We start from the raw sequence: 22964 nt of genomic DNA on the forward strand, positions 1-22964 counted from the left end.
ATTCACTCATACTCAGTTATGTGATCTGCATGGTACATGTTCTTCGCAGCAGGCACATTAACCCTCTGTGCTATGGTAGATGAGTCAAAATTGCCAGATCTCTCTCCAGCAGTAACAATAATTTGCAGAGCAATCTTGGCATTTTTATTGTCACCTAAAACTGCTAGGCACACAAGGATCTCCGCAGGAAGTGCTTTTAAGCCATAATTTATTTTTAAACAGTGTCCCTAAAACCTATGTCAACACCAGGTGTAGCTGGATCATTAACACCATTCTAAAGTCAGCCCCAGATGGGTTTGTAAGAGCTGTGGTGGCTCTTGGCAATTGAGGAATCTGCTCCTTGTTTTGAAGTGGGGAGCCTGCTCAATCCTCCTCCCTTGTGGCTCACCTATGAAAAACTGTATAGCTTGTTCCCCCATAACAAATCTCCACTCCTTCTCTCATCCAATAGGTACTTCCGCTCCGGGGCGCCGCCGGTGATAAACCCTCTCCGCTCTCACTTCCCAAAGGACACTGCTATCCCAGGAGCCTTTGCACTCACGCTAACATGGACTCTTCCAAACCGAACCACCGGGGTGTTCAACGTGAGCAGCCCTCTGCCTGGGGACTGGTTCCTGGCCGCCCACCTGCCAAAGGATGAAGGAAAGATCTCCGTCAAGGTGAGGATGTGAGAAATGCCTGTGGGGTTCTATCAGGGCTGGCCATTACCATGGGCGACCTGGGCTCACACCCAGGACGCAGAACTTCGTGGGCGTCGGATCAGCCTGCAGCAATCTCCCTCCAACCTGGCTCTAATTAAAATTGTGTTCGCAATTGGCATAAAGTCTGGTTTTCTCCTTTCTCTTTTTCCTTGCACCTTCCACATACACCTCCAATTTTTCCACCACAATGACAATTAAAGATGACAAGTGGGGGAGGGGCGCCAAATTGTGTTTTGGCCAAGGGCGCTATCTGAGTAAAGGCCCCCTCTAGGTCCCAAACTTATCCCTGTCCTTTAGTGAGAAAGGGGCGCTGCCATCATAGAGTTGGGGGCGCTGAACGAGGGAGGAGAGAAGAGGCGTGGCCATAAAGTCATAAAGAAATGAATGTTTGTCCTGTAAGGGCCAGAAGTGGTGACCTGATTTGCATAGTCAATAGTCTAGCCGAACGACTGATCCTAGCGTACAGAAACCAAACAATGTACATCAGAAGTGAGAAGGCGCTGGGCCCTGGAGGGGTTTGTTGAGTGGTGTATTATGTCAAACTTAGAAGTGACTTCCCTCCACAAAGTGATCCTCAGTGTTGGAACGTGATGTCTAGTCTAAGTCCCTAAGTATGGTATTTTGGTGTAGGCCAGAGCAGCAAGTCACCGAGCTGCGCTGCCTTATGCCAAAGTGAAAGGGCAGGAATGCACAGTATTTATAAAATACAAACCATTCCAGTCCTTTCTCCCTGTGCTGGCGCTGCTTGGCAGCCTAAGCAATGCAGGCACTCTTGCACCATGGTGCAAGAGTGCCTCCTTTCCATGCATGATTGCACCTTCCTGTACAAAAAATTTCCTAAGAGGCGGTTTCCTCTTTTTATGTGAGCTGCAGAATGAAGCACATATAGAAAGAGGAAAAAACGAGGAGCAATACAAATATTTCTCCTCGTGCCTCACCTTGGATTTGGCACTTCCTCAGGTTTACATGATTTTGTAAATCTGTGGCCGAGTCAAAATCCATGGGTAACACCCACCGCAACGTCCATGGAACGCCTCCCAAGCAAAGAGTCAGGCGACACAGCTATTTGCGCTGCGTTGCCTTACTCAATGTTCATGAGGCCGCTTCATAAATCTGATTCAGAGCCCCGCCTCACGCATGGACCACTTCACGCGGTGCACAACTGATGCAAGGCTCCCAGAAATGAGCCCCTGGGTTTAGGATTATGCAGACAAGCCCCATGTTGACACTGAAACGCAGCCTTTCTCATGGAAAGCCAAGCATGGAAAGGAGCCCATGGACATTTTAAGGCCTGGGGAAAGTGGGGCCTGTCTCAGGTCCCTTCTTTCAGGAGCTCCTCGAGCCAACTCTCTGTTCTGCAGAGAGTCTTGCCCTAGTGACCTTGAATAATCCTTAAACAGATTGTTTAAAATAATGTTTTCCTTCAATTTATTTTTTAATATGGGTGATGTATGGGAGTTTATAAGAGACATCTTGCAGATACATGTTTGGTTTTCCACCTCATGCAACACCCAGAAACAAAGCTTCTTTCAGCTCAAAAAAAGGACTTCAGAAATGAGAAATGTGAGGGTGTCTCAGAGATTATTTGCAGTAATATCACTGAGCTGCTGCTGTGTTATAATATTGAAAACACAGATTACTGGTCGTGAATATTAGATGCAAACGTATTTGGAATTTGGAGCAGTGTGTCTGTGCGCTGCCAGTGACCTGGCCAAAGGGGGCATGAAAGAGCTGAAACTGGATCATAGTTCAAAGCTGTTCTGAACAGAGACCCCAAAATGCTATAGGTCCAGGGCCCCTAGATTTCTTAAGATGACCCTGGCGAGGCTCTGTGCTTCATAGACGAGCATACATTGTAGGGCGCAGTAGCATAAGCAGAAAGTGGGCTGCAACTGTGACAGTGACACTAAAACAATATTTCAAAATATTACCATTCTAGCTTTATCACAGCACTCCACACCCACGCCATCTTTCACACTTTTATGGAACGTTTGGTGGCAGCTGGCAACTCCGAGAGGTGGGGCGGGCAAGTGGGTGGTGGGTGGGTGCAGACACAAGGAGCTAATAGATAAAATAAGAATCCACTTACCTTGGACGCTGCACAACAACACGTCCTCCTCGCTCCGGGACTCTTCTTCTCTCAACCAGGCTCCGCACGGGCCCGAGCCAACTCCCTTAACCAATCCTGGCTCTCGTGCTGTCAGTGTTAACGGATGTATGTCGTTACAACGCATGCTTTTTCCACGCATGCCTTTACACGCAGGTTTTACAACGCAAGTTACAACAACTTGCGTTGGTGGGCGCTGGATAGTGAATAGTTTAATTTACTATTCCAACTCCAGTCCCCGTGGATAGTAGGGAAGGTTTAGGATAGTAAATTAAACTATTCCCTATCCTACAGCGCCCTCCAGCGCAAGTCGTTGTAACGACTTGCGTTGTAATTCCTGCGTTGTAAAGGTACTGCGTGGAAAAAGTTTCGTTGTAAAGGATGTTTACCAGTGTTAACCAGCATGGTAGAAGCGTCAGGATTGGAGTGAGCGGCCTCTCTGCGAGCTCCCGAGGGCACTGGAGGCCTGTGCCAGAGGGCACTGGAGGTCTATGCCAGAGGGCACTGGAGGTCTATGCCAGAGGGCACTGGAGGCCTATGCCAGAGGGCACTGGAGGTCTATGCCAGAGGGCACTGGAGGTCTATGCCAGAGGGCACTGGAGGTCTATGCCAGAGGGGACTGGAGGTCTATGCCAGAGGGGACTGGAGGTCTATGCCAGAGGGCACTGGAGGTCTATGCCAGAGGGCACTGGAGGTCTATGCCAGAGGGCACTGGAGGCCTATGCCAGAGGGCACTGGAGGTCTATGCCAGAGGGCACTGGAGGCCTGTGCCAGAGGGGACTGGAGGTCTATGCCAGAGGGCACTGGAGGCCTGTGCCAGAGGGCACTGGAGGCCTGTGCCAGAGGGCACTGGAGGTCTGAGCCAGAGGGCACTGGAGGTCTATGCCAGAGGGCACTGGAGGTCTATGCCAGAGGGCACTGGAGGTCTATGCCAGAGGGGACTGGAGGTCTATGCCAGAGGGGACTGGAGGTCTATGCCAGAGGGCACTGGAGGTCTATGCCAGAGGGCACTGGAGGCCTATGCCAGAGGGCACTGGAGGCCTGTGCCAGAGGGGACTGGAGGTCTATGCCAGAGGGCACTGGAGGTCTGAGCCAGAGGGCACTGGCGGCCTGTGCCAGAGGGGACTGGAGGTCTATGCCAGAGGGCACTGGAGGTCTATGCCAGAGGGCACTGGAGGCCTGTGCCAGAGGGGACTGGAGGCCTATGCCAGAGGGCACTGGAGGTCTATGCCAGAGGGGACTGGAGGTCTATGCCAGAGGGCACTGGAGGTCTATGCCAGAGGGCACTGGAGGTCTATGCCAGAGGGCACTGGAGGCCTATGCCAGAGGGCACTGGAGGTCTATGCCAGAGGGCACTGGAGGCCTATGCCAGAGGGCACTGGAGGCCTATGCCAGAGGGGACTGGAGGTCTATGCCAGAGGGCACTGGAGGTCTATGCCAGAGGGCACTGGAGGCCTGTGCCAGAGGGGACTGGAGGTCTATGCCAGAGGGCACTGGAGGCCTATGCCAGAGGGCACTGGAGGCCTATGCCAGAGGGGACTGGAGGTCTATGCCAGAGGGCACTGGAGGTCTATGCCAGAGGGCACTGGAGGCCTGTGCCAGAGGGGACTGGAGGCCTATGTCAGAGGGCACTGGAGGCCTATGCCAGAGGGGACTGGAGGTCTATGCCAGAGGGCACTGGAGGCCTGTGCCAGAGGGGACTGGAGGCGTATGCCAGAGGGCACTGGAGGCCTATGCCAGAGGGGACTGGAGGTCTATGCCAGAGGGCACTGGAGGCCTATGCCAGAGGGCACTGGAGGCCTATGCCAGAGGGGACTGGAGGTCTATGCCAGAGGGCACTGGAGGTCTATGCCAGAGGGCACTGGAGGCCTGTGCCAGAGGGGACTGGAGGCCTCTGTCAGAGGGCACTGGAGGCCTATGCCAGAGGGGACTGGAGGTCTATGCCAGAGGGCACTGGAGGCCTATGCCAGAGGGCACTGGAGGCCTATGCCAGAGGGGACTGGAGGTCTATGCCAGAGGGCACTGGAGGTCTATGCCAGAGGGCACTGGAGGCCTGTGCCAGAGGGGACTGGAGGCCTATGCCAGAGGGCACTGGAGGCCTGTGCCAGAGGGGACTGGAGGTCTATGCCAGAGGGCACTGGAGGCCTGTGCCAGAGGGCACTGGAGGCCTGTGCCAGAGGGGACTGGAGGCCTATGCCAGAGGGCACTGGAGGCCTGTGCCAGAGGGCACTGGAGGCCTGTGCCAGTACGGACTGGAGGTCTATGCCAGAGGGCACTGGAGGTCTATGCCAGAGGGCACTGGAGGCCTATGCCAGAGGGGACTGGAGGTCTATGCCAGAGGGCACTGGAGGTCTATGCCAGAGGGGACTGGAGGTCTATGCCAGAGGGGACTGGAGGTCTATGCCAGTACGGACAGGAGGTCTATGCCAGAGGGCACTGGAGGCCTATGCCAGAGGGCACTGGAGGTCTATGCCAGAGGGCACTGGAGGCCTATGCCAGAGGGCACTGGAGGTCTGAGCCAGAGGGGACTGGAGGCCTATGCCAGAGGGCACTGGAGGCCTATGCCAGAGGGCACTGGAGGCCTATGCCAGAGGGCACTGGAGGTCTGAGCCAGAGGGCACTGGAGGCCTATGCCAGAGGGCACTGGAGGCCTATGCCAGAGGGCACTGGAGGTCTATGCCAGAGGGCACTGGAGGCCTATGCCAGAGGGCACTGGAGGCCTGTGCCAGAGGGCACTGGAGGCCTGTGCCAGTACGGACTGGAGGTCTATGCCAGAGGGCACTGGAGGTCTATGCCAGAGGGCACTGGAGGCCTATGCCAGAGGGCACTGGAGGCCTATGCCAGAGGGCACTGGAGGTCTGAGCCAGAGGGGACTGGAGGCCTATGCCAGAGGGCACTGGAGGCCTATGCCAGAGGGCACTGGAGGCCTATGCCAGAGGGCACTGGAGGTCTGAGCCAGAGGGCACTGGAGGCCTATGCCAGAGGGCACTGGAGGCCTATGCCAGAGGGCACTGGAGGTCTATGCCAGAGGGCACTGGAGGCCTATGCCAGAGGGCACTGGAGGCCTATGCCAGAGGGCACTGGAGGTCTGAGCCAGAGGGCACTGGAGGCCTATGCCAGAGGGCACTGGAGGTCTATGCCAGAGGGGACTGGAGGTCTATGCCAGAGGGCACTGGAGGCCTATGCCAGAGGGGACTGGAGGTCTATGCCAGAGGGCACTGGAGGCCTATGCCAGAGGGGACTGGAGGTCTATGCCAGAGGGCACTGGAGGTCTATGCCAGAGGGCACTGGAGGCCTATGCCAGAGGGCACTGGAGGCCTATGCCAGAGGGGACTGGAGGTCTATGCCAGAGGGCACTGGAGGCCTATGCCAGAGGGGACTGGAGGACTATGCCAGAGGGCACTGGAGGTCTATGCCAGAGGGCACTGGAGGCCTATGCCAGAGGGCACTGGAGGCCTATGCCAGAGGGCACTGGAGGTCTATGCCAGAGGGCACTGGAGGCCTGTGCCAGAGGGGACTGGAGGTCTATGCCAGAGGGCACTGGAGGCCTGTGCCAGAGGGGACTGGAGGTCTATGCCAGAGGGCACTGGAGGCCTGTGCCAGAGGGGACTGGAGGCCTATGCCAGAGGGCACTGGAGGTCTGAGCCAGAGGGCACTGGAGGCCTATGCCAGAGGGCACTGGAGGTCTATGCCAGAGGGGACTGGAGGCCTATGCCAGAGGGCACTGGAGGTCTATGCCAGAGGGGACTGGAGGTCTATGCCAGAGGGCACTGGAGGTCTGAGCCAGAGGGCACTGGAGGCCTATGCCAGAGGGCACTGGAGGTCTATGCCAGAGGGCACTGGAGGCCTATGCCAGAGGGGACTGGAGGTCTATGCCAGAGGGCACTGGAGGCCTATGCCAGAGGGGACTGGAGGCCTATGCCAGAGGGCACTGGAGGTCTGAGCCAGAGGGCACTGGAGGCCTATGCCAGAGGGCACTGGAGGTCTATGCCAGAGGGGACTGGAGGCCTATGCCAGAGGGCACTGGAGGTCTATGCCAGAGGGGACTGGAGGCCTATGCCAGAGGGCACTGGAGGTCTATGCCAGAGGGCACTGGAGGCCTATGCCAGAGGGCACTGGAGGTCTATGCCAGAGGGCACTGGAGGTCTATGCCAGAGGGCACTGGAGGTCTATGCCAGAGGGCACTGGAGGTCTATGCCAGAGGGCACTGGAGGTCTATGCCAGAGGGGACTGGAGGTCTATGCCAGAGGGCACTGGAGGTCTGAGCCAGAGGGGACTGGAGGCCTATGCCAGAGGGCACTGGAGGCCTATGCCAGAGGGCACTGGAGGCCTATGCCAGAGGGCACTGGAGGTCTGAGCCAGAGGGCACTGGAGGCCTATGCCAGAGGGCACTGGAGGCCTATGCCAGAGGGCACTGGAGGTCTATGCCAGAGGGCACTGGAGGCCTATGCCAGAGGGCACTAGAGGCCTATGCCAGAGGGCACTGGAGGTCTGAGCCAGAGGGCACTGGAGGCCTATGCCAGAGGGCACTGGAGGTCTATGCCAGAGGGGACTGGAGGTCTATGCCAGAGGGCACTGGAGGCCTATGCCAGAGGGGACTGGAGGTCTATGCCAGAGGGCACTGGAGGCCTATGCCCGAGGGGACTGGAGGTCTATGCCAGAGGGCACTGGAGGTCTATGCCAGAGGGCACTGGAGGCCTATGCCAGAGGGCACTGGAGGCCTATGCCAGAGGGGACTGGAGGTCTATGCCAGAGGGCACTGGAGGCCTATGCCAGAGGGGACTGGAGGTCTATGCCAGAGGGCACTGGAGGTCTATGCCAGAGGGCACTGGAGGCCTATGCCAGAGGGCACTGGAGGCCTATGCCAGAGGGCACTGGAGGTCTATGCCAGAGGGCACTGGAGGCCTGTGCCAGAGGGGACTGGAGGTCTATGCCAGAGGGCACTGGAGGCCTGTGCCAGAGGGGACTGGAGGTCTATGCCAGAGGGCACTGGAGGCCTGTGCCAGAGGAGACTGGAGGCCTATGCCAGAGGGCACTGGAGGTCTGAGCCAGAGGGCACTGGAGGCCTATGCCAGAGGGCACTGGAGGTCTATGCCAGAGGGGACTGGAGGCCTATGCCAGAGGGCACTGGAGGTCTATGCCAGAGGGGACTGGAGGTCTATGCCAGAGGGCACTGGAGGTCTGAGCCAGAGGGCACTGGAGGCCTATGCCAGAGGGCACTGTAGGTCTATGCCAGAGGGCACTGGAGGCCTATGCCAGAGGGGACTGGAGGTCTATGCCAGAGGGCACTGGAGGCCTATGCCAGAGGGGACTGGAGGCCTATGCCAGAGGGCACTGGAGGTCTGAGCCAGAGGGCACTGGAGGCCTATGCCAGAGGGCACTGGAGGTCTATGCCAGAGGGGACTGGAGGCCTATGCCAGAGGGCACTGGAGGTCTATGCCAGAGGGGACTGGAGGCCTATGCCAGAGGGCACTGGAGGTCTATGCCAGAGGGCACTGGAGGCCTATGCCAGAGGGCACTGGAGGTCTATGCCAGAGGGCACTGGAGGTCTATGCCAGAGGGCACTGGAGGTCTATGCCAGAGGGCACTGGAGGTCTATGCCAGAGGGCACTGGAGGTCTATGCCAGAGGGGACTGGAGGTCTATGCCAGAGGGCACTGGAGGTCTATGCCAGAGGGGACTGGAGGCCTATGCCAGAGGGCACTGGAGGTCTATGCCAGAGGGCACTGGAGGTCTGAGCCAGAGGGCACTGGAGGTCTATGCCAGAGGGCACTGGAGGTCTATGCCAGAGGGCACTGGAGGTCTGAGCCAGAGGGCACTGGAGGTCTATGCCAGAGGGGACTGGAGGTCTATGCCAGAGGGCACTGGAGGTCTATGCCAGAGGGGACTGGAGGCCTATGCCAGAGGGCACTGGAGGTCTATGCCAGAGGGCACTGGAGGTCTATGCCAGAGGGCACTGGAGGTCTATGCCAGAGGGCACTGGAGGTCTATGCAAGAGGGGACTGGAGGTCTATGCCAGAGGGCACTGGAGGTCTATGCCAGAGGGCACTGGAGGTCTATGCCAGAGGGCACTGGAGGTCTATGCCAGAGGGCACTGGAGGCCTATGCCAGAGGGCACTGGAGGCCTGAGCCAGAGGGCACTGGAGGCCTATGCCAGAGGGCACTGGAGGCCTATGCCAGAGGGCACTGGAGGCCTATGCTTGCTCTCAACCCAGCTGTCTATGAAGTGTGTATGTCTGGCTGGCGGTTACAAGACAACTGGCCAAAGAGACAGAGGCATGGCCACTTTAAACTTAAGTGCCCAGTCAGCCCACCACTCCTCCCTGCTGCTGTCACTCGCACTCGGCAGGCCCCGCCTCGTCCTGACACTCGGTTCGGGACGGGGTGCTGAAAAATAAAACGGAAATAAATTAACTTTATTGCCATTTACTTTTCATGTCTGGGGTCCTGTGCTCTAATGGAGTAGCCCCCCCCCCCTCATTTCTTACACTATGCACCGTTGGCACACGATTACTTGCTGTCAGTAGGTCCAGCCTCATAGTCCTCACGAGTGGGACATCCTGTGGAGGGCGTTTGGTGAACTTTGCCTCTGCATCTGGGGAGTTAGACCCGTGGATGACACTTCACAGTCGCACTTACTGGTGATCTCTTACACTGGATGAGCCCTGGTCGCACCAAGCTCTGGGCCCTGGGGCTCTTCTGATGCTTGACCTTGACCCTTGCTCCAGGTACAATGTTTTTGTTTACGACAAGCACCTCTTTTAGCCCATTAGTTTATGGTTACAGCGCTTGCAGCCATTTAAAAACAGGTTCAAATTGTGGCCATGGTCCCTGGAATTATGTGGCAAGAGAGGGCCCTATTGTGTGTCACAAATGAGTAAATTAAGCAGCAAGAAAAGGCAAATTATGTGGCAGAAAGAGGCACATTTTCTGATAATATTACTTCATTCTTTTGTCTTTTTTAGATTTGTTAACAGTGTCTGGGCATTGGTTGCACCTTATTCGTACTAGTTTCACACTAAAATATAGCAGTCAGCAAAGGAAAATTGACCAGTCAAGCTTGGCAAAGGGCCCCCCACTGCTCGCCAACAGGTGTTTCTGCGTTTTTAGTAACTTTTGAACCGATTCAGATAGGACGGATTTTTTGTTGTTGTTAAAATCTGCAGATTATGCAGCAGATGATGGATTATGTGGCAAATACGGAAAATGTACACTTATGCAGAAAAATGCCACAGCTGCACAATCGCATAATTCCAATGGCCAGATTATGGCATAGGTCTGTGAGCTCTGGAAGTGGGGTGTTCAGTCGTTAAAATCCCCCCGGCCTCAGGCCTTCCTAGGTGATAACTGTGGGTACCAGTGAGTGGAGCAGCCATGGGGCTTGCAGGAGGCTCAATGCGTTTTAGCTGCGCCCCCCAAACAACCGAGCCCCGCAGCCCACAAACGGGGGCAGCACACAGCGCCTCCTGCAGGCCTCCGGCTCGGGGTCAGCTAGCACACCTCGAGGTGAAGACTTGAGCCCAAGAGGCGCTATGGGACGGATGCAGCAGCAACCACCGTGTGCTATATTGAAGAAATAAATAGCACAAACACATCCAAATGGGGTCAGAATTCCGAGCACATTTAATGAAACACCGACAAACTGGGGCTCACAGACCAGTCCGCACAAAGCTGACGTCTCTGCTGGAGGGGCTCGGCGAGTCCTAATCCTCACACGGCTGGAAGGGCTGGGGAGAAGTCACCACAAGCAGGGTTGCGCATTGCCCTACCACTGTGTGTTTCCTCTCAGGCGTTCAGTTATTTCAGAAGTTAAAAATACAAATGCCCTCCAGGTCTTGTGGTGATAAAAACCAACAGATTCTGGAACATACTGCATCCAGCGTGCAGATGTGCCCTAACGCAGGCCAGCTGCAACCCACCTGTGGACGGTGAGGGAGCAAAGGTATTCGTCGCCCCTTTAGTTGCTACTGGTTGAATGACCCTAAAAGTGACTTAAAGGTGGGGTATCCTGAAAGTGACAGATGTGGGGTATCCTGGAAGTGACAGAGGTGGGGTATCCTGGAAGTGACAGAGGTGGGGTGTCCTAGAAGTGACAGAGGTGGGGTATCCTGAAAGTGACAGAGGTGCGGTATCCTAGAAGTGACAGAGGTGGGGTATCCTGGAGGTGACAGAGGTGGGGTATCCTAGAAGTGACAGAGGTGGGGTATCCTAGAAGTGACAGAGGTGGGGTATCCTGGAAGTGACAGAGGTGGGGTATCCTGAAAGTGACAGAGGTGCGGTATCCTAGAAGTGACAGAGGTGGGGTATCCTAGAAGTGACAGAGGTGGGGTATCCTGGAAGTGACAGAGGTGGGGTGTCCTAGAAGTGACAGAGGTGGGGTATCCTGAAAGTGACAGAGGTGCGGTATCCTAGAAGTGACAGAGGTGCGGTATCCTAGAAGTGACAGAGGTGGGGTATCCTAGAAGTGACAGAGGTGGGGTATCCTGGAGGTGACAGAGGTGCGGTATCCTGAAAGTGACAGATGTGGGGTATCCTGAAAGTGACAGAGGTGCGGTATCCTAGAAGTGACAGAGGTGGGGTATCCTAGAAGTGACAGAGGTGGGGTATCCTAGAAGTGACAGAGGTGCGGTATCCTAGAAGTGACAGAGGTGGGGTATCCTAGAAGTGACAGAGGTGGGGTATCCTGGAAGTGACAGAGGTGGGGTATCCTGGAAGTGACAGAGGTGGGGTATCCTAGAAGTGACAGAGGTGGGGTATCCTAGAAGTGACAGAGGTGGGGTATCCTGGAGGTGACAGAGGTGCGGTATCCTAGAAGTGACAGAGGTGGGGTATCCTAGAAGTGACAGAGGTGGGGTATCCTAGAAGTGACAGAGGTGGGGTATCCTGGAGGTGACAGAGGTGGGGTATCCTAGAAGTGACAGAGGTGGGGTATCCTAGAAGTGACAGAGGTGGGGTATCCTGGAGGTGACAGAGGTGCGGTATCCTGAAAGTGACAGATGTGGGGTATCCTGAAAGTGACAGAGGTGCGGTATCCTAGAAGTGACAGAGGTGGGGTATCCTGGAGGTGACAGAGGTGGGGTATCCTGGAGGTGACAGAGGTGGGGTATCCTGGAGGTGACAGAGGTGCGGTATCCTAGAAGTGACAGAGGTGGGGTATCCTAGAAGTGACAGAGGTGGGGTATCCTAGAAGTGACAGAGGTGGGGTATCCTGGAGGTGACAGAGGTGCGGTATCCTAGAAGTGACAGAGGTGGGGTATCCTAGAAGTGACAGAGGTGGGGTATCCTAGAAGTGACAGAGGTGGGGTATCCTGGAGGTGACAGAGGTGCGGTATCCTAGAAGTGACAGAGGTGGGGTATCCTAGAAGTGACAGAGGTGGGGTATCCTGGAGGTGACAGAGGTGCGGTATCCTGGAAGTGACAGAGGTGGGGTATCCTGGAGGTGACAGAGGTGCGGTATCCTAGAAGTGACAGAGGTGGGGTATCCTAGAAGTGACAGAGGTGGGGTATCCTGGAGGTGACAGAGGTGCGGTATCCTAGAAGTGACAGAGGTGGGGTATCCTAGAAGTGACAGAGGTGGGGTATCCTGGAGGTGACAGAGGTGCGGTATCCTAGAAGTGACAGAGGTGGGGTATCCTAGAAGTGACAGAGGTGGGGTATCCTAGAAGTGACAGAGGTGGGGTATCCTGGAGGTGACAGAGGTGCGGTATCCTAGAAGTGACAGAGGTGGGGTATCCTAGAAGTGACAGAGGTGGGGTATCCTGGAGGTGACAGAGGTGCAGTATCCTAGAAGTGACAGAGGTGGGGTATCCTGGAAGTGACAGAGGTGCGGTATCCTAGAAGTGACAGAGGTGCGGTATCCTAGAAGTGACAGAGGTGGGGTATCCTGGAAGTGACAGAGGTGGGGTATCCTGGAAGTGACAGAGGTGGGGTATCCTGGAAGTGACAGAGGTGGGGTATCCTGGAAGTGACAGAGGTGGGGTATCCTAGAAGTGACAGAGGTGCGGTATCCTAGAAGTGACAGAGGTGCGGTATCCTAGAAATGACAGAGGTGCGGTATCCTGGAAGTGACAGAGGTGGGGTATCCTGGAAGTGACAGAGGTGCGGTATCCTAGAAGTGACAGAGGTGGGGTATCCTAGAAGTGACAGAGGTGGGGTATCCTAGAAGTGACAGAGGTGGGGTATCCTAGAAGTGACAGAGGTGGGGTATCCTGGAAGTGACAGAGGTGGGGTATCCTAGAAGTGACAGAGGTGGGGTATCCTAGAAGTGACAGAGGTGGGGTATCCTGGAAGTGACAGAGGTGGGGTATCCTAGAAGTGACAGAGGTGGGGTATCCTGGAAGTGACAGAGGTGGGGTATCCTAGAAGTGACAGAGGTGGGGTATCCTAGAAGTGACAGAGGTGGGGTATCCTAGAAGTGACAGAGGTGGGGTATCCTAGAAGTGACAGAGGTGGGGTATCCTAGAAGTGACAGAGGTGGGGTATCCTGGAAGTGACAGAGGTGGGGTATCCTAGAAGTGACAGAGGTGGGGTATCCTGGAAGTGACAGAGGTCGGGTATCCTAGAAGTGACAGAGGTGGGGTATCCTAGAAGTGACAGAGGTGGGGTATCCTAGAAGTGACAGAGGTGGGGTATCCTAGAAGTGACAGAGGTGGGGTATCCTAGAAGTGACAGAGGTGGGGTATCCTAGAAGTGACAGAGGTGGGGTATCCTGGAAGTGACAGAGGTGCGGTATCCTAGAAGTGACAGAGGTGCGGTATCCTAGAAGTGACAGAGGTGGGGTATCCTAGAAGTGACAGAGGTGGGGTATCCTAGAAGTGACAGAGGTGCGGTATCCTAGAAGTGACAGAGGTGGGGTATCCTGGAGGTGACAGAGGTGCGGTATCCTAGAAGTGACAGAGGTGGGGTATCCTGGAGGTGACAGAGGTGGGGTGTCCTAGAAGTGACAGAGGTGCGGTATCCTAGAAGTGACAGAGGTGCGGTATCCTAGAAGTGACAGAGGTGGGGTATCCTAGAAGTGACAGAGGTGGGGTATCCTGGAAGTGACAGAGGTGGGGTATCCTAGAAGTGACAGAGGTGGGGTATCCTGGAAGTGACAGAGGTGGGGTATCCTGGAAGTGACAGAGGTGGGGTATCCTGGAAGTGACAGAGGTGCGGTATCCTAGAAGTGACAGAGGTGGGGTATCCTGGAGGTGACAGAGGTGGGGTTTCCTAGAAGTGACAGAGGTGGGGTATCCTAGAAGTGACAGAGGTGGGGTATCCTGGAAGTGACAGAGGTGGGGTATCCTAGAAGTGACAGAGGTGGGGTATCCTGGAAGTGACAGAGGTGGGGTATCCTGGAGGTGACAGAGGTGGGGTGTCCTAGAAGTGACAGAGGTGCGGTATCCTAGAAGTGACAGAGGTGGGGTATCCTAGAAGTGACAGAGGTGGGGTATCCTAGAAGTGACAGAGGTCGGGTATCCTGGAAGTGACAGAGGTGGGGTATCCTAGAAGTGACAGAGGTGGGGTATCCTGGAAGTGACAGAGGTGCGGTATCCTAGAAGTGACAGAGGTGGGGTATCCTAGAAGTGACAGAGGTGGGGTATCCTAGAAGTGACAGAGGTGGGGTATCCTGGAAGTGACAGAGGTGCGGTATCCTAGAAGTGACAGAGGTGGGGTATCCTAGAAGTGACAGAGGTGGGGTATCCTAGAAGTGACAGAGGTGCGGTATCCTAGAAGTGACAGAGGTGGGGTATCCTAGAAGTGACAGAGGTGGGGTATCCTGGAGGTGACAGAGGTGCGGTATCCTGGAAGTGACAGAGGTGGGGTTTCCTAGAAGTGACAGAGGTGGGGTATCCTAGAAGTGACAGAGGTGCGGTATCCTGGAAGTGACAGAGGTGGGGTATCCTGGAAGTGACAGAGGTGGGGTATCCTGGAAGTGACAGAGGTGGGGTATCCTGGAAGTGACAGAGGTGGGGTATCCTAGAAGTGACAGAGGTGGGGTATCCTGGAGGTGACAGAGGTGCGGTATCCTAGAAGTGACAGAGGTGGGGTATCCTGGAAGTGACAGAGGTGCGGTATCCTAGAAGTGACAGAGGTGGGGTATCCTAGAAGTGACAGAGGTGGGGTATCCTGGAGGTGACAGAGGTGCGGTATCCTAGAAGTGACAGAGGTGGGGTATCCTGGAGGTGACAGAGGTGCGGTATCCTAGAAGTGACAGAGGTGGGGTATCCTAGAAGTGACAGAGGTGCGGTATCCTAGAAGTGACAGAGGTGGGGTATCCTGGAAGTGACAGAGGTGGGGTATCCTGGAAGTGACAGAGGTGCGGTATCCTAGAAGTGACAGAGGTGGGGTATCCTAGAAGTGACAGAGGTGGGGTATCCTGGAGGTGACAGAGGTGCGGTATCCTAGAAGTGACAGAGGTGGGGTATCCTGGAGGTGACAGAGGTGCGGTATCCTAGAAGTGACAGAGGTGGGGTATCCTGGAAGTGACAGAGGTGGGGTATCCTGGAGGTGACAGAGGTGGGGTGTCCTAGAAGTGACAGAGGTGCGGTATCCTAGAAGTGACAGAGGTGGGGTATCCTAGAAGTGACAGAGGTGGGGTATCCTGGAGGTGACAGAGGTGCGGTATCCTAGAAGTGACAGAGGTGGGGTATCCTAGAAGTGACAGAGGTGGGGTATCCTGGAGGTGACAGAGGTGCGGTATCCTGGAAGTGACAGAGGTGGGGTATCCTGGGAGTGACAGAGGTGGGGTATCCTAGAAGTGACAGAGGTGGGGTATCCTAGAAGTGACAGAGGCGGGTATCCTAGAAGTGACAGAGGTGGGGTATCCTAGAAGTGACAGAGGTGGGGTATCCTGGAAGTAACAGAGGTGGGGTATCCTAGAAGTGACAGAGGTGGGGTATCCTGGAGGTGACAGAGGTGCGGTATCCTAGAAGTGACAGAGGTGGGGTATCCTGGAAGTGACAGAGGTGGGGTATCCTGGAAGTGACAGAGGTGCGGTATCCTAGAAGTGACAGAGGTGGGGTATCCTAGAAGTGACAGAGGTGGGGTATCCTGGAGGTGACAGAGGTGCGGTATCCTAGAAGTGACAGAGGTGGGGTATCCTGGAGGTGACAGAGGTGCGGTATCCTAGAAGTGACAGAGGTGGGGTATCCTGGAAGTGACAGAGGTGGGGTATCCTGGAGGTGACAGAGGTGGGGTGTCCTAGAAGTGACAGAGGTGCGGTATCCTAGAAGTGACAGAGGTGGGGTATCCTGGAGGTGACAGAGGTGCGGTATCCTAGAAGTGACAGAGGTGGGGTATCCTGGAGGTGACAGAGGTGCGGTATCCTAGAAGTGACAGAGGTGGGGTATCCTGGAAGTGACAGAGGTGCGGTATCCTAGAAGTGACAGAGGTGGGGTATCCTGGAAGTGACAGAGGTGGGGTATCCTGGAAGTGACAGAGGTGGGGTATCCTGGAAGTGACAGAGGTGCGGTATCCTAGAAGTGACAGAGGTGGGGTATCCTAGAAGTGACAGAGGTGGGGTATCCTGGAGGTGACAGAGGTGCGGTATCCTAGAAGTGACAGAGGTGGGGTATCCTGGAGGTGACAGAGGTGCAGTATCCTAGAAGTGACAGAGGTGGGGTATCCTGGAAGTGACAGAGGTGCGGTATCCTAGAAGTGACAGAGGTGGGGTATCCTGGAAGTGACAGAGGTGGGGTATCCTGGAAGTGACAGAGGTGGGGTATCCTGGAAGTGACAGAGGTCGGGTATCCTAGAAGTGACAGAGGTGGGGTATCCTGGAAGTGACAGAGGTGGGGTATCCTGGAAGTGACAGAGGTCGGGTATCCTGGAAGTGACAGAGGTGGGGTATCCTAGAAGTGATAGAGGTGGGGTATCCTAGAAGTGACAGATGTGGAGTCATTCATATATCTGGATATTTCGCTTGAAATTGGTGCTACCTTCTTTTGGTGCTGACGAAGACCCTATTTCAAATAATGTTTGTTATGGTCGAAACATTGACAAATATGCCAGAAACTGGTTTTAATTCGGATTTTTCACATCACACTCTGAGTTTGAATTGTGTCATTGGAATTTACTGCCCTATCAGCCTCTAGCTTTGTATATATTTCTTGTATTCACCATGTGCATACTTTATTTCACTTATTCAACGTCACTGCATCATTTTATGGAGCCTTTTTCGATACATTGTGTCTATATGGTCTTTGTATAGATCCTGATAAAAAACAACAACAATTCTCTACAATAAACACAAAACGGATTCATTTGTCTATGTCAGGCAATCAGTTGATGGTCCTGTTACAAATCCCAAGAAAGGGGGGGGGGGGGCGAAGGGACCCTGTCTTGGTTTATTATTGTCTTGCTCCGGTTCCCATGGTTGTAGGCTGACCCCTTTCATTCTGCAAAGGACTTTTACAAGCCTGCCGCAGTTTCAATACACAAATCAAGATAAATGTTATAAACATAATATTAATTAATAAAATAAAATACGACTAAAGTGGTCAAATGCACCGAATGAAAAGGAGGAATAAAAAATAAAATTAAATGTAAAAAATAAAAAAGGATAGAAGGAAAAAAACACAAGAGAAGCTAGAGAAAATAACATTCTAAATAATATGGGGGAACAGTCATTTGTATTCTTCATTTAAAGTGAAAAGTAACACTCTGCATCAGCACCACATGCGTGACACTGGTGCAGGAGATTCAAGGTGCTACACATGTGATGCAAACCTTGTGAGGTGGTATGAAGGATCGAGAATTGAGCAGATGAAGCCGTGAAACCAGGAGAAGAGGACAGAGGCAGGTCAGTTGTCATGCGCTCCTTCTGTGTGCTCCAGGTTGTTATCTTTTGTGGCTTCACAGCAACAATTGCCCCAGGCCCCTAGCCACGACCTGTCAGCCGACTCCATGGGCCGATCTAGGGTCACCCCGTCTCATATCGATGTGATCCTGCGTCGTCCTTGCCCGGTACCTCTGGTTCGCACTTCCTAGAGGGATCTCAGACCACTCACCGGTGACTCCCTCGTTTGGTGGGCAGCCGGCCCTACTGTGTCCAATGTGGAGGCTCAACACCTGGCTCCTTCTGAAACTGGACTTTTGGGACATCCTCGCCCAAGAGGTGGAGGGTACTTCTATCATCAGTCAAGTATTTGTAGCACGCTACTCACCCATGAGGGTCTCTAGTTGCTAGAGGAGGGGGGGGGGGGCAGCTACTGGTCGAACAGCCAGGTCTTGAGAAGTCTCCTGAAGGTCAGCAGGTCCTTGTTGTACTTCAAACTTTCACGCCCCAAGGTAAGGGTGGGCCTTAGCGCGTCCACACCACCAAGGTCTAGAACACTCCTATAGTCCTGATGAATGCCTGGTAACTTTACACCGTTTCATAGGCAGAAACATGTTGACTGACAATAACTCTTGGAAATAACCACACAATTAACTGTGGACTACTTTCCACCACATAATTTTAAATATATGCCCCAAGTGACCATACAATAAATCAATTTTTGGGTCCACTTAGACATTTTTTATATACCCTTCACCACCATTTATTTTACTTTCACTGTACGCCTTAACTCACAAATCCTGTTTTGCAGTAGATCTGGCATCGAAGCACACTAAAGAGGCACTCTGCCTCTTTAGTGGGGCCCAATGATGAAGCATGTCATCACCAGGTGGTGAGTGAGGGCCTTCCTAACCTACCTAAGTGAGGCCGGTTCCCTTTCCATTTTGCTCCTTCGTGTGGTCCTGTATAACCATACAACACTCTTTTGTTGTTTAACAGTACTTCAAACGCAACCAGGGTGGTGTGGAATCGCAAGGTGTTCTGTGGCAGGCTGGCAGGGTAGTTTTGAGGGGAATGGTGCAATCACGCTTGAAGGGGCAAGAGCGGGCATTGAGCTGGAATCCACTATCCTGGGTTTGAGATGTCGTGGGTATGCAAATATGTACGGTGTGGAATTGCGCCACCTGAGCTTCAGAGGAAGTTGCTCCAACAACTGGCGCTTGAGGTGGCGCGTCAATGTTGGAGGGCCTCGACACGCAGATGGTGGGAGGGGGATAAATCAGGCAACGAAGCAGGTGGCTCCTAGGGTGCTGACAACAATAAACGCTAATTACAAATTATACACACTGTACAGAATACAAGAACAACGAAGAGGCGCATCTTCGTTGTGCTTGTATTCTGTACATTGTGTGTAATTTGTAATTGTGTTCCTGATTGGAGTTTTCTTTTGTTAATGGTGGAGACATGTACTGAATTTGTATGGTTCTCTCCTCACTAAACTGGGGCTCCCATGCATTGTATGAATTTCATACAGAACTATTGAAAGACATTTTTATTGTATATATTTATGCGATGAGAGTATTTACAAAAAAAGAAAAATGTTAGATTTTTGATAATAAATCATCTATCTGTACTGACATGGGGGTGGTGGCAGAAATGGCTGAAGATACAGCAGTGGCCTTTTTTTTACAAATCAAATAAAAGTATTATTACCCTTTAGCCTTTGCAGCCTTCTCTGAAATGCTGTATGTGCCTAGGGAGAGACCTCCAAGAGAGGTGCATCTCCCCCTGGTGTGCAACATCCCTATGCCCAAAGTTTCGGTGAGTGAGAGGATGGAGCTGGACCACCCCTGGAGCTGGGGGATCATTCTGGCCCTCTGGGAAAGCTCTGGGCCCAGACGGGCTCCCCATGGAGTTTTATAAATACTTTCAACCCCCCTAGACACTTCATCTTCTTGGACTCCACCAAGTGGCAGTTGGAAAGGCGCATTTCCACGTGAATTTCACCGGGCGACCTTAGTGGCACCCCCTACACCGGGTCAGCCTGCGGACCCCTGTGCCTCATATCGGTCGATTTCGCTTATCAACGCGGAGGTGAACATTTTTGAGAACCGGTTGCTTGTTATGTTATATGTTATGTTATAATGAATTTGTAGCGCGCACTGTTACTCTAGAGTGTCCTGTGCTTGTGATTCTTCGGCAGTTAGTGCATCAGGAGCGATGTGGGTTTATGCCTCCCTGAAGCAGCGGGCACTGCCTGCGCAGCGTCCACTTGGCATGGCATGGTTCTCCCACCTGGGAGACCCCACATCTTCTGCTGGACTTTGAGAAGGCTTTCGATTCCGTGAGCTGGGCCTTCCGAGAGGAAGCGCTGATCCGGGTGGCTTGATAGTGGATCGTGGGGAGTCAAGAACAACATTCAAGATAAAAATTATAGAATCACAAGTGAAATCATTGAAATAGTTTTGTTGTATTTACTTATTTCAAAAGATGATCATCATGATAGCAAAAAATCTCCTATCAAGTGATATGGTATGCAGACAAAATATCGAAATTAAAATATCGATATACAATAATATCGATGTTTTAATTTCGATAGTATAGAATATCGATGTCCAAAATATCGACAGACAGAATATCGTTTTTTGAAGGTATGTATCTTACTAATATCGAATTTTACTAATATCGAAATTTTGTTTAGTGTTATGTATTTTATTATGTTGTTTATATGTTTGTTAAACATGTTTTGTAATGTATGTTTGAAAATTTGTAAATTTGTTTACATTTTGCGTTTTAGTATCAGAGCGGGTTGTGGATTTATAGGGGAATAGGGTGGGAAGTAATTTAATAATAATTAATTAATTAATATATGTTTGTAAATAATTTTAATTAATAATTAATTGGTAATTAATTAATATTAATTAGTTAATTAATTAATATAATTGTGTACATATGTTTATTAATAATTAATTGGTAATTAATTAATATGAATTAGTTAATTACATTAATTAGAGTAATTTTTTATATATATAATTTTTTGTTATTGTTAATTATTTAATTGGGAAAAAATAATATTAATTAGTAAATTAAATTAATTACAGCTAATGTGCTAATATATTTACTTTATTGTTATTGTTAATTAATAATTAATTGGTAATTAAATAATATTAATTATGTAATTAAATTATTTAGAGTTAATGTGCTAATATATTAAATTTTTTGTTATTGTTAAATAATAATTAATTGGTAATTAATAATTATTAAGTGATTAAATGATATGATTTATTTATGTGTAGTGGGTTGTGTGTTTAGAGGGGGATAGTGTGTGATATAATTAAATGTAATTAATTAAAGAGATTGTATTTTTTTGGGGTATTTATTGTTAATTAATTAGTAATTAATATGTGTTATTTAGTTTATTTATAATTACATCAATTTAGTAATATTAATTGTTATTAATTGATTAATTGAAATTTATATTAATTGTCTTTTTTATATGTGTAGTGTGTTGTGTGTTAAAGGGGGAGTAGTGTGGGAATTAATTTTTACCCCATGCTATCCAACGCTTTCCCTACTGTTGCACCCTCTGGAGTGGGAATAGTAATTTAAACCCTTACGCTATCCAACGCTTTCCCTACTGTTGCACCCTCTGGAGTGGGAATAGTAATTTTTACCCCTACGCTATCCAACGGGGAAACAACCTTTACAACGCAACTTTTACAACGCACTACCATTACAACGAAATTTTTACAACGCAAAAACCATTACAACGCATGTGTTTACAACGCATGTTTTTACAACGCAGGTACCTTTACAACGCATACCATTACAACGTAAGTATAGGTAAGTATATAATTATATTTTAAATTTTATATGTTTTCGTTTTTTTAAGGGGTATTTTTAGGGTTCAGGGTCAGTTTTCAGTTTTTGGGTAAAAGGGTATTTTTAGTGTTCAGGGTCAGTTTTCAGTTTTTGGGTAAAGGGGTATTTTTAGGGTTCAGGGTCAGTTTTCAGTTTTTGGGTAAAGGGGTATTTTTAGGGTTCAGGGTCAGTTTTCAGTTTTTGGGTAAAGGGGTATTTTTAGGGTTCAGGGTCAGTTTTCAGTTTTTGGGTAAAGGGGTATTTTTAGGGTTCAGGGTCAGTTTGGGGTTTTTGGTATTTTTAGGGTTCAGGGTCAGTTTTCAGTTTTTGGGAAAAGGGGTATTTTTAGGGTTCAGGGTCAGTTTTGGGTTTTTGGGTAAATGGGTATTTTTAGGGTTCAGGGTCAGTTTTCAGTTTTTGGGTAAAGGTAAATTTTTAGGGTTCAGGGTCAGTTTTGGGTTTTTGGGTTAAGGGGTATTTTTAGGGTTCAGGGTCAGTTTTGGGTTTTTGGGTAAAGGGGTATTTTTAGGGTTCAGGGTCAGTTTTGGGTTTTTGGGTAAAAGGGTATTTTTAGGGTTCAGGGTCAGTTTTGGGTTTTTGGGTAAAGGGGTATTTTTAGGGTTCAGGGTCAGTTTTGGGTTTTTGGGGTACAGGGGTATTTTTAGGGTTCAGGGTCAGTTTTGGGTTTTTGGGGTACAGCGGTACAGGGTAAAAATAAAATAAAATTAAATTTAAATTAAATCAATTAAATGAAATGAAAAAAAAAAAAATTACATTAAATTATATTAAATTAAATTATATTATTTTCAATTTTTTTAAATTAAAAAAAGTACTATATACTTACCAATACTTACGGTGTAATGGTATGCGTTGTAAAGGTACCTGCGTTGTAAAAACATGCGTTGTAAATACATGCGTTTTAATAGTTTTTGCGTCAATTTATATGTAGAGTTTTTAATTTATTTTAAATGTATATGTATTAGTTTTAATTTTTTAATTATGTTTTAATGTTTTTATTTAATATTTGTAAAATTATATGTATTTTAAAATTATTTTTACATTATTATTATTATATTTAAAAAAACGATATTTTTAATTTCAATATTTTTGTACTACGATATTAATTTTTCGATATTTTTGTACTTACCTTTATGAGGATATGACTCCGATATTTTTGATTTCGATATTTTTGTGTCGATATTTTTGTATGTAGATATTCTGTCTGTCGATATTATGTCATAGATTCAAGTGATATGGCTCAGGTTAAGGCTGTATCCATTACAGAAACACGCATGAGAATAATGTATCATTGGTAAATTTAAAAGCCAATGTGACATTCGGGTGACAGAGTTTAGTTATTGAGCACAACATCGGAAGTGGCCCTGACACTGGAGTAGCAGACACGTGTTTCGCAGAATCCCCGCTTCTTTAGGGCTCATTCAGTCTATAGGGCACCGCACCAAACCTCCAAGGTAAAGCCAGATTAGAAAACCAGTGACAAAGTTAGTGTACGAAACGTTGCATCTTGAGTTCATCCA

The 22964-nt window shown here is 50.7% G+C and overlaps 1 protein-coding gene across 1 annotated transcript in view; it reads left to right on the plus strand.

Moving 5' to 3' along the window:
• TMEM8B (transmembrane protein 8B) overlaps positions 1-22964 on the plus strand; it is a 287529-nt gene that overhangs the window by 80178 nt on the left and 184387 nt on the right. The window contains exon 3 of the mRNA XM_078677709.1: positions 452-659. Within this exon, the coding sequence (XP_078533835.1) occupies positions 452-659 (208 nt within the window). The remainder of the gene's footprint in view (positions 1-451; positions 660-22964) is intronic.

Source organism: Lissotriton helveticus, chromosome 2_1 (genome assembly GCF_964261635.1).
Source record: "Lissotriton helveticus chromosome 2_1, aLisHel1.1, whole genome shotgun sequence".
Taxonomy (NCBI): Eukaryota; Metazoa; Chordata; class Amphibia; order Caudata; family Salamandridae; genus Lissotriton; species Lissotriton helveticus.